The 12,394-nt window shown below is 47.3% G+C and overlaps 1 protein-coding gene across 8 annotated transcripts in view; it reads left to right on the top strand.

The window, feature by feature from the left end:
• Nucleotides 1-12,394, top strand: part of BCAS3 (BCAS3 microtubule associated cell migration factor) — a 707,133-nt gene that overhangs the window by 670,699 nt on the left and 24,040 nt on the right. For all 8 annotated transcript variants that reach the window (XM_050764587.1, XM_050764586.1, XM_050764591.1 and 5 more), the window contains one exon: nt 10,740-10,907. In XM_050764587.1, coding sequence (XP_050620544.1) covers nt 10,740-10,907 — 168 coding nt within the window. The remainder of the gene's footprint in view (nt 1-10,739; nt 10,908-12,394) is intronic.

The raw sequence follows: 12,394 nt of genomic DNA on the forward strand, positions 1-12,394 counted from the left end.
CGTTTTTAACTTTTTTTTTTTTTTTTTGGATACAGTGTCTCCCTCCATCACCCAGGCTGGAGTGCAGTGCCGCCATCTCGGCAGACTGCAACTTCCACCTCCTGGGTTCAAGTGATTCTCCTGCCTCATCCTCCTGAGTAGCTGGGATTACAGGCATACACCACCACGCCCGGCTAATTTTTGTATTTTTAGTAGAGTTCTGCTCTGTTGGCCAGGCTGATTTTAAACTTCCAGCTTCAAGTGATCCGCCTGCCTCAGCTTCCCAAAGTGCTGGGATTACAGGTGTGAGCCACCGCGTCTGGCCTTGATTCTTAATACATATTGCCAAATTGCCCTTCAGATAGCTTATACTAGTGATGTTCCTGCCCAAAACAGTCAATCTCGTTCCATTCTTACCCATGTTGAGTATAATTCTGCTTGTTTATTGAAGAATTTAGGGAGCTAAAAAGTTCTATCCCCACCCTCAGATGTGGGGAGATCAGAGCTAAGAGGTTGCTTCACCTACTCTTCTGTGCCCCCTGCAGGCATCCTCAGAGAAAGTGGGGTGCACATATTCACCGTATGCTTTCACTCCCCACCAAAGGCCTTTGCTATGTAATTGACGCATAACCAGTCAGCCTTATGGGTGGCGTTGCCCAGGCTCCAGTATTGCTCCTCTGGCTGCTTGCCTCTGGCCCAGTGTTCTCTCAGTCACTCTCTTAGCCTTTCAAAGAATCCCACTGCCCCTAAGAAGAGCTGCTTACAGAGCCCTGGAGTAATCCTCTAATTTTGAATGGGCCTGTATAGCTTACAAAGCACTTGTCAAAAGACAAAATTATAACAAACTTCGTTATAGATCGAATTGGCTTTTATTAGTGATTCATGAATCTGTGCAGCCTCCATTCTACAAAATAGAATGAGAACTCCCACTGGGCAATGGGACAACAGTGGGTTTTATAAGGTGAGATCAAGGAAACAAACAAGAAAAAGCTCGTTGGTTAACATCAGGTTATTTCAAGGTTTTCTTTTTTTTTTTTTTTTTTTTTTTTTTTTTTGTTGAGACGGACTCTCTCTTTATTGCCCAGGCTGGAATGCAGTGCCGCGGATCTCATTGCAACCTCTGCCCACCAAGTTCAAGCGATTCTCCTGCCTCAGCCTCCTGAGTAGCTAGAATTACAGGCATGCGCCACCATGCCCGGCTATTTTTGTATTTTTAGTAGAGACGGGGTTTCACCATGTTGGCCAGGCTGGTCTCAAACTCCTGACTTCAGGTGATCCACCCACCTCGGCCTCCCAAAGTGCTGGGATTACAGACATGAGCCACCGTGCCTGGCCAGGTTATTTTTTTGTAAAGGATTAAAGTCTACCCTGACTCAGTTAGACTGAAATCTCCTATTTTCTGGAATAGCTGGTCTGTTTTGGGATCTGTCTGCTTCCTTGAAGTTTCCGTTTGATTATGTGACATTTAGCATATGGGTGATTCCATTTCATTTTGGTCTGGTCTGTGGGGCCTAGTGCAGAAGCTCAGTTCAAAACAGTGGCCTCCCATAACTTTTCTTTTCTTTTCTTTTTTCTTTTTTTTTTTTTTTTGAGGCAGAGTCTCAACTTTGTCACCCAGCCTGGAGTGCAATGGCACAGCCTCAGCTCACTGCAACCTCTGTCCCCTGGGTTCAATAAATCTTTCTCAGCTTCCCAAGTAGCTGGGACTACAGATGCACACCAGCACACCCGACTAATTTTTATATTTTTTAGTAGAGATGGGGTTTCACCGTATTGGTCAGACTGGTCTCAAACTACTGACCTCAGGTGATCCACCTGCCTCGGCCTCCCAAAGTGCTGGAATTACAGGCGTGAGCCACCATGCCTGACCAACTTTTGTTTAATACAGTCTTTCCTAATACTATCTGATCTGATGCTCACAGCAGCCCTGGAAGCCAAACATTTGTTTCCCTGTTTTATAGGTTTATTATTTTCCTAGGCTGCTTTAAGGAATTACCATAAACTTGGTGACTTAAAACAACAGATGCATTTTCTTGTATTTCTGGAGGCCAGCGTTCTGAAATCAGGGTGCGAACAGCGCCATGCTGTCCTTCCTTGCCTCTTCTGGCTTCTCACCGCTCCTAGCATTCCTTGGCTTAGGCAGGATAACTCACACCTGTCTTTGTCTTCACATGGGCTTCTTCCTTCTGTGTCTCTGATCCCCTCTTTTCTCTTTTAAGGACACCAGTCATTGGATTTAGGACCCACCCTAAATCCAGGATGATCTCAACTTGAGATCCTTAGTTACATCTGCAAGGACCCATTTCCAAATAAGGCCATATTCTGAGGCTCCTGCTGGACATATCTTTTGGGAGGTCGGGTGGGGTGGAGCACCATTCTACCCATTGCAGTGGATGAGGAAAGCAAGGTTCAAAGAGGGGAAATGACTCTCCCAAGGTCATGCAGTGAGAAAGTAGCAAGAGCTGGCATTTGAACCCAGGTCTTCTGCTTAACATATGCCTTTAATTGGGTAAAAACAAGACTCTTATGGTATAACTGCTGATCGTTATCTGGTTTGTAGAAAACGAAATTGGTAGCTTTTACCCTAGGATACCTCAAATATCAGACACCATTTTCTGGAAGTATATTATTATTAATGACATTGAAACTATTAGTGCCAATGTGAACCCCTTAGATGGGCATCATTTATTTATTTTCTGTGTCATAAATGGGTAAATTAAGACCTAGAGGGATGATTCTGCTGAGTGAGGAAAAGAATAAAAATTTTTTTTAAAAGACCCAGAGGGAGTAATGACTTGCCCAGAGTAACCAGAAAAGTTAATGGGAGCGTTCCAGTTATGACCTAGACGTAATCTATGTTCTAAGCTTTAAATTGTGCATTATGCAACTGCATACATTGCAGTTGTGAAAACGGCCTCCTTGCCAAAATAACTATGTTAGACTGCAAAGAAATTCTTAGTTCCATTGCTGTTGAACCCCTCTTCCCTGGCTCAGGACCATGTTGGCCACACCTGGCAGTCTGCTCATAGCCTTCTGACTAAGGAATAGCTCCTTCTCACTGGGGTCCTTGAGGGCCTGTGAGAACAGATGTGCGTGCTGTCACCACATCTGGCACGTCAGCGTCTCCTGGCTTTTCAACATTGGCGAAGGCATTTCTTTGCTGTATTGGTACCTTTCCTTTCTCCGCTCAGTTCACTTCTAAACATGAGTGGTATCCTTTAAGAATAACCGAATGCCCAAAACCCAAACCCCACAGCCAAGTGGATGCATATGGGACAAACATGGTTCACTGGTTGTCACAAGTTTGGTGAACATTAGATAATCGGAGTCATAAAAGATTGCTGGAGTTCAGGCCCCTTTGCTCTACCTATGGATATAGGAGGGCTATTATCTTGGGAACCAATCTAAAGGATTGAAAGGGACAGAGGGGGTCCTCATATCCTCTCACCCTACCTGCCTTCCCACAGTGAACTAATCTGTTAGTCATGACATAATGCATATGACATATTACATACATGTATGTGTGTATTTTATATATATGTATATATACACATATATGCACATGTATACACACACATATATATATTTATATACACATATACAAACACACACATATATATATACATATTACACCCAGAGGGATTAGTGACTTGCCCAGAGTAACCAGAAAAATTAATGAGAGAGTTCCAGTTATGACCTAAATGTCTTGATTTATAATCTATGTTCTAACATTTAAAGCGTGTATTATAATCATACATTGCAATTGTGAAAATGGCCTCCTTGTCAAACTAACTATGTTAGATTGCAAATAAATTCTTAGTCCAATTGCTGTTGAACTCCTCCTCCCTGGCTCAGGACCATGCCATATGATACACATATAATATAATATAATATCTGATATATATCTATATCTATCTCACTGTGGGAGAGCCCTGACTCATATAATTGGCCATCAGATGTGTCCACAGGTATAATATATAATATAGCTGTGGTATATATAATATACCTGTGGACACATCTGATGGCTAATTATATGAGTCAGGGTTCTCCAAGGAAATGACTAATAACAGAGATACCTACAGAGATGCATAGATATAAGAAGATTTATTTTGGGAATTGGAAATGGAGGTCAAGCAGTCCCACTGTCTGCTGTCTGAAGGTGAAGAACCAAGAAAGCTGGTGGTGTATAACCAGGGGAGCTGATGGCGTAAGTCCTGGTCCAAGTTCAGAGGCCTGAGAACCAGGAGTACCAACGTCCAAGGGCAGGAGTGAGTGTCTTAACTCTGACAGAATAAATTTGCCTTTCCTCCACCTTTTTAATATATTTAGGCCCTCAGTTGAATGATGCCTACCCACAATGGTGAGGGCAATCTTCTTTCCTCAGTCTACCAACTCGAATGCTAATCTCTTCCAGAAACACCCTCCCAGACACACCCAGAAATAAGCCTTACTGGCTATCTGGGCATCCCTTAGCCCAGTCAAGTTAACATATGAAATTGACCATTGCACCAAGAAGAGCTAATGTCCTCAGCCTGTGCATTATAGGAACCAGCTTGTAGTGTGGAGAAAGGGGTGCTCCCTGCAGCCGCAGTCTTAAGCTCAGTTTGGTGAGCAGTTTGGTAAGCTTGCCAAGGAGGCTCCCCCTACACTGGTTCCCCTTATCATGCCTGGGATCATTTCTTAGTTATTGTAGACGTCATCATCACAGCCTCTCACCCAGGAGGGCTTACATCTTGCAAAGCACTGCTTAATGCCGGTTTTGCTTTTGGTATCTGGCCTCCCTGGTGGTTAGAAATCTGATCAACAGGCTCTCAGCAAAGTCCAGACCTGGGCAGAACCTCATTAATGCAAAGCGGAGGCTGTGCCACAGCCTCTTAAATAGCTAGAGTGTGATTAGACGCTATCAGCTTAGAGGAGCATCCTACCTGTCCCCCTCCACCTGCAGTCCCTAGGCTTCCCTTGCCCCTTTAACAATGGTATACAAAGGCAAAGCACATGTTCCCCCAGCCTCCCCGGGAGCTACCAGCTTCCCAGCTGTCACAGCATGCCTTTAATGGGTTTGTGAAATCCAAGAACCTGACCCATTTCTCCTCTGGGGAAAGAGTATAACACAGGATGCCAAGCTGGGAAGCAGGATTCAGGACGCTCACCTGGGTGAGACCAGCTCTCTCTCTGCCGTCCTAGACAGATTGTTTTGTTTTTTCCAATTTCCAGGATCTCCAAATCTAAAATAAGTGCACAGAAGGCAGTAAAATCGTGACATTGTTTTCTGCTCACTTATCTTCTTCTTCCTTCCTCTCTTTTAATTTTAACTCCACTTTCTGCCTACTCTGACCCTAGATATTCAGGCTCTGGTACCCCACCCAAAGGGTGTTGACTCTAAAGTGACTGTCAAATTTCATCATCAGTCAGTAAACGAACCTGTTTTGAGCAAGCATGATGTACAAAGTTCTGTGCCTATTTTCATTATGGAGGAATCCATGCCCTCGGGGGCTTTTAAACTAGTTAGAAAAGCAGTTTATGTGAACAGTGCAAGGCAGTACGGAAATAAGGCCACAGGAATGATCTAATTAACCTGGGGTCCACAGGTGGGTTTCAGAGGCATCCATAGATGCCCCAAAATTGCTTGCATAATTTTGTGTCTGCAAGCACACATTTTTTGAGTAAGTGCTTAGCTTTCATCAACTTCACCTGGAAAGATAGAGCACCTTTTGTGCCTGTAGAGTTTGAGCAAGAGTAGTCTTTATACCTTCAGTAGTTGAGCAGGTAAGACTTGAACTCATTCTTAGAAAATGGTATTTAGGGCAGGAGGCAGCCCTGAAGGCAAAGATCCCCAGGAGATAGCCTGCGAAGACAGTTGCACTTAGAACCAGGTGCCTCATGTGTCTGAAACTCAGTAAGATGGAAATCTATACAATGGTGATCATTGCTGCTTCCCATAGTTTGGTGAAGTCACATAAGCTCCTCTTTCTTTTTTTTTTTTTTTTTTTTTTAAGCTTACTCTGAACCTTGTACAGTGCTTGACACATACCATAGTGGACACTAACCAATATTTGAGGTATGTGCGAGTTAACTGAAATAACAAATGTGAGAGGGCTTTGTAAATAGCAGAGCACTGCTTCAACAAAAGATCTCTGTTGCCAAGCGTGTGTATTTTGTCCTTTGCAAACAGCCTGCACTAAGTGAGCATCTTCTCCTCGCTTGAAAATGACACTTTCCCCTGTAATGGGACTCAAAGGGCCAGCTCATCTGATGGGGTATCCCTGGGCTGGTCAGATGAATGATAGCTGTGCTGTCAACGTGGACAAGATGTGCAGTTTCCTAAGAGCCCAGAGATGACCTCACCCTCCAAGGGCTTGGCCTCTTCACCCCAGTGCCTGCTGAAGCACACCTGCAGCCTTGCCGTCACCCTGGGACAGGCAGATTCCAGGAGCACCTTTGCCGTCCTCAGCAAAGAGGCTGCGAGGGGTGGAAGGGAAAGAGACAGCGGGTTTGACAGAGCCTCTGATAGGACTCCTTCTGGCAGGATAAGCAGGGCCACCGATGGCATCCTCTGTATGACGTCTCAGGATGGCAGAAATGATCAGGTGCTTCTTTGCTGACCACTTCTGGTATCTCCCATCTTCTCTCCTCGACTTCCCAGCTGTGCCCATGCTAAGAGAGAATAGACCTACTATCAATTTTTTTTCCTCCCATGTGCCATCCCGTATACAGGGTGACTCATCGTCATCACCACCAAACTCCAAGCAGTGGGAAGGATTTTTAAATACCATTGGTTGAAGGTGACAGGAGTTCTCAAAATGGTAGGAAAGATAGAAGTGGTTTACACATATAACGGTTCTTGACCAGGCACCGTGGCTCATGCCTGTAATCCCAGCACTTTGGGAGGCCAAGGTGGGTGGATCACTTGAGCACAGGAGTTTGAGACCAGCCTGGGCAACGTGACGAAACCCCATCCTGACAAAAAATTAGCTGGGCATGGTGGTGCGCACCTGTAGTCCCAGCTACTCAGGAGGCTGAGGTGGTAGGATCATTTCAACCAGGAGGTTGTGGCTGCAGTGAGCTGTGATTGCACCACTGCACTTCAGTCTGGGCTGAAGAGTGAGACCCTGTCTCAAAAAAAAAAAAAAAAAAAAAACAGTTCTCCACTGCAGGTGCTGCTGAGGGAAACAATGTGTGAGCTGATAGAATGAGCTCCAAGTGAAGAATTAGAAACCCTTGTTCCAGATCTGTTGCTCAGAGACTTTGAACATGTCACTTAACTTCTCAGAGCTTCCAGTTTCACCACCATAAATGGGGAATAGTACCTCTGTGACCTCTCAGGATCATTGTGATAGTCAAAATTTATCATGATGCCTCAAGTGGTATAAAGGCGTACATATTTGTCATTAAGAACATGTACGTGAACACACCTATTACGTACAGAACACTCACCGTGTGTCAGGTCTTTTACATTTATCTACTGCAGTCCTCACAACAGTCCTATGTGGTTGTATTGTTTTTCCGGTTTTATGGATGAGGAATCAGAGACGCATGCCTGGAATCATACAGCTCACATGCGTTAGTCTTTTCTGAAGTCCAGGCCTATTTCCATCCTCCACTATGACACTAGCTCATAATTCTTTTCTCCTGTGTACTGTTACTTTATCCCTTAAAATATTACATACCCCTCTGGCCTTTACCATCTCTTACGGACTGGGCCCACTCTCTTACCCTAACCTTTCTTGCTATAACATTGATTGATTGACTGATTGACTGACTGACAGAGTCTCACTCTGTCACCCAGGCTGGAGTGCAGTGACTCAATCTCAGTTCACTGCAACCTCTGCCTCCCAGGTTCAAATTATTCTCCTGCCTCAGCCTCCCAAGTATCTGGGATTGCAGGTGCACGCCGCCATGCCCAGCCAATTTTTGTATTTTTATTCAAGATAGCATTTCACCGTGTTGTCCAGGCTGGTCTCGAGCTCTTGGCCTCAGTGATCTGCTCACCTCGGCCTCCCAAAGTGCTGGGACTACAGGCGTGAGCCACCATGCCTAGCCCAATTTCTTTTGTTTGTTTTCTTCCTGCTTTGGCTTTTGATATTCCTCTTGGTCCTGCTATCAGCTCCCCTGCCTTGGTCTCTGAACACAGTATATGCAAACATTAACTGAACTCCTTTCTAGAGATAGACCTTCTACTCTTGTTAAGTGAGAAAACAAATGGTCATTCTCTTCCCAATTTTCCAGGCTCTGAAACATCTCTGTCCATAAGAAAGCTGAGTGTATAGCAGCCAGGTGCAGTGGCTCACACCTGGAATCCCAGCACTTTGGGAGGCCACAACAGGTGCATTGTTTGAGGTCAGAAGTTCAAGACCAGCCTGGCCAACATGGTGAAATCCCGTCTCTACTGAAAACACACAAATTAGCCAGGCATGGTGGCACGTGCTTATAGTCCCAGCTACTCGGGAGGCTGAGACACGAGAATTGTCTGGACCCGGGAGGCAGAGGTTGCAGTGAGCTGAGATCGCACTGCTGCGCTCCAGCCTGGGCGACAGAGTAAGACTGTCTCAAAAAAAAAAAAAAAAAAAAAAAAAAAAAAAAAAAAAAAAAAGCTGAGCGAACGGGGAGGAGGAGGGCCACATTTTCTTGTTATGATTAAGTCCCTGTGTCGCATGCAGACCCTTCAGAAAAATGATGATGCTGTAGCACTGTAGCACTAGATCTTGTCAAATAAGGTCTAGTGGGGGAAGTGCTGGAAGTGGGGACTTTGCTTAATCTCTTCACTCTCGTGAGACAGGCAAAGGGTTATTCATTCTAGTTTAGAGATGGAAAAGGAGCTACAAGGACTGGCCACGCATCACGCAGTGAGTAGGCAGCAGAATCAGGAGCTTAGTGGATGTCAGCAGCCCTGTGTGTCCCTGGGGAGCTAGGCACCTGGGAGTTGTTGCCAAGGGTGGTCGAGTGTTGGCTCTGAGATTGGCACTACCAGTGCACAGTTCTAGCACAATTCAGGCCTTGGGAGAATCATCTGACACCCAGCCCCACACCCCCAATTTCCAGAGGCTAGCTTACCAGATCTACAGCCTGACCCTACTTGGTGGAGAGAGGTGGCATAGGGAGCTCCCCATTCGCAAGTCCTACCTGACAAGCTGATCCCAAGCAACCCACTCCCAAGGTGGGCCTCTTCTTGGGGAGACGCCCTTATAGATGCTGCCCATTCTCGCAGTGCCAGGAGTCTTCCCTACAATGAGGTACGAGATAAATCAAAGCCAAACTTGGCTGATGAAATTCAGGAGCCAGTAGTGACCCTTGCCACACATATAAATCGCAGTAGGCTGGCCAAGGGCCTTTGTCTGGCCAGGAGAGTTCAGGATTATCTGGTCCTCTTTGCTGATATATGGAGTCACCGGCTGTCGGAGTGTTTACGAACGGTTATCACCTCAATGCTGTGGCCATTATCAGAGGCAGGGCCGCCTGCCGAGGCTGGGGCTCGCACCCTCTCTATTACCACCTGTCATTGGCAGGGAGTGTGTGCTGACACTGTCCAGTCCTGACTGCCTGGGGAAGATAGTTTCTGACGGCTGATCAAAGAGGAGAAGCAAGGCCTGATAAAGAGTGTGTGTTTCGTGTACTTTTAACTTTGGGAAACGTTGGCATTTGCATTTTTTCCCCATCTTCCTGGTGCTGGCAGGAACCAAGCCCAATAAATGCGGTGGATTCAGTTACCTAATCACTGGGGAAATGGTATGTGCTTAAAGCAACAGAGCATGACTATAATCTCCTTCCAAGAAAGAGTGGATGAAATAAGCTTTCACAGAAGACTTGCTGTATAATAAAGTAGAATAATTCAAATTCGGACTTTGAAGTGATCTCGCATGTAAAATCTAATCTTAGCATTCAGCAGAACACCACAGACTTTTTGGAATTGGGGAGCAGCTTCGGCTTAAGGACAGATCCTTGCCGAAGATGCTATCACCCACCTCTTTGCTGGTATCCCCCAAAATAATTCCCTGGTTGTTCATATGCCCTTGGGTAGCTGGGAGACCAGGTGGCGAAGTAGAACGTGTTCTCAACTGAGGCATCAGGAGAGCGAGTTCCTGGACCTCATCTGCCACAGACTTGCTGTTCCATCTTGGGCCATAAATTCTCTGAAATGTAAAATGAGGAGGTTGGTTATAGGTTATAGAATGTAATGGTTAAGAAAGCTTTAAAACCATTAGGCTATATAACCCCTTCTTTAAATGAAAATTTATTTGTTTATTTGTCTATAGAGACAGGGTCTCACTCTGTTGCCCAGGCTGGTCTCAAACTCCTGGCCTCAAGCAATCTTCCCGTGTTGGCCTCTCAAAGTGTTGGGATTGCAGGTGTAAGGCACCACTCCCCGCCCTAAATGAAATTTTAGGTGGAGTCCCATTGTATCAAAAAGAGGAAAGTAGGGATCCATTTGGGTTGAATCTGGGAAGGGGATTGCCTTCCCTGTCCCAGTTCTTAAGGCGGTTCCTGAAGACCAGTGGAACTCTGTAGCTCCTCAGAAACAGTCTTAAAACCACTGGCCTCAGTGTCACAGAAGTCACTCCAGAGGTCTGCACTCTCTCGGCGGCATGAGCTGTTTCTCCTGCGCTCCACAGTCGGTTTCCCAGCGTGCTTCCATCCTGCTCCTGCTTCCTGCAGGAAGGCTAAAATGGACCGTGGGTATGGAGAGGAGCGGGTGGGAGGTAGACAAGAACGGCCTGCTCCCTGAAGGTGTGGACTCAACGTCAGGTGTCCCGTGTGTGCCACAGGTACCTTTGACCGGAGCGTGACCCTGCTGGAGGTGTGCGGGAGCTGGCCTGAGGGCTTCGGGCTGCGGCACATGTCCTCCATGGAGCACACCGAGGAGGGCCTCCGGGAGCGACTCGCCGACGCCATGGCCGAGTCACCCAGCCGGGACGTCGTGGGATCCGGAACAGGTAAAGCTGGCATCAGACTTGTAGCTTGACTTGGTCAGGACCAGCACCTGTTGGTGCAGAGCTTCTTTGGAATCGTTTGTGAGCATATGTTTGTGTTTGCTGTTGGTTTATTTCGTGGGCACTCCGGTGGCTCTCCGTTTGAGGAGTTCTGGTGCTGGGAAACCCTGTGTAAAGGGGAGCTCCCAATGGAACTGCCCCTCCCATGTGGCATACCACATGCAGGACGGCCACGATCAACACCACTGTGCAAGTGGCTCCCAGAAGGACACTTTCCTCCTTTGGGGGTGTCCCCAAGTCTTCCAGCAGCGCTCGGGCACTGAGTCCTCAGGCTGCCTGTCTTCAGGCACGCTGGAGACTTAGAGATTGGCGAGTCTCAGTAGCGCCGGCCAACCGCCTGAGCGGAGTAAGCATGAAGCAGGCTGGGCTGGCTTCAGCCCCCACCAGCTTCTCCTCATGCCGCCTTCGGCTTTGCATTCTTGCCTCTGAGCGAGTCCAGCAACTAGGGTCTGGGTGGCTTCCTGCACCCCCGAGCAATCAGAAGACATCCTGAAATGATGACTGAGCCCTGGCCCAGGCAAGCGCGTGTACATGTGTACACACATGCACACACACAACATGCACTCAGGAAAGCCCCCAGTCATCCATCTCCAGTACAGCTGTAATACAGCCTGCCTCTCCTTTCCCAAAACCGTTCTTTGTTCTAGATATCTGTGCTGTTAGTGACTGCCCCAGCCCTGCTTTTGTGCTGGCAGACGCCGCCCCAGCAGGCCTCTTCCCAGCTTTCAGAGGGAACTTTCTATTGGGTGGAGCTGACTCTGGCTGGAGGCCTTTTCTCTCCGGCTTGCCTGAGTCCTCTCAAGACCCTGTCACTCTGCTGTGCACTGCTCCATTCCCGCTCCACATGCCTCCCTGGAAAGAGAACCCCAGTAAGGAGACACTTACAACCCTGGGGCAGGCACTGATCAGGACCAGCGAGATTTAGAGTCAGAGCATTGAGGCATGGCTTGAAATGTCCGACATCATCACACAGTCCCACTTCCCCGCGGCTCCTCCAGATCTTTAGATGTTTAGGTTTATAGTTAGGTGTTTCCCTCGCCCATCCCCATGCCAGTCCCTCTGTTCCTTCACTAAGACCTGTCATCTCCACAGCACTAGCTATGTGGCCTGCCCATGGTGCTCCTGTAATAACTGGCAAATGAACAGGATGGAACTGATGGGTGCAAGGGAGGAAGAGGAGGAGCTTGGCTACATGGGTAGCATGTCATCATGCCATTATTCTCACAGCTGGCCCAAAGATAAGAAGCAGCTCTGCCATTTGCCAGGGCTTGACTTTGCTTCCCCTGGAAGGGGGCCTAAGCGAGGAATGTGGCTTACGGCACAGCCTTTTGCCTGCATCTCTTGGGTCCCTGGCCAGCCTCGGCTCACATAAACCAGATCCTGGTGCCACTGGACTCACTCCCCGGCAGCCTCCCTCTTCCAAGGGCCGG

This window comes from Macaca thibetana, chromosome 16 (genome assembly GCF_024542745.1).
Source record: "Macaca thibetana thibetana isolate TM-01 chromosome 16, ASM2454274v1, whole genome shotgun sequence".
Classification (NCBI taxonomy): domain Eukaryota; kingdom Metazoa; phylum Chordata; class Mammalia; order Primates; family Cercopithecidae; genus Macaca; species Macaca thibetana.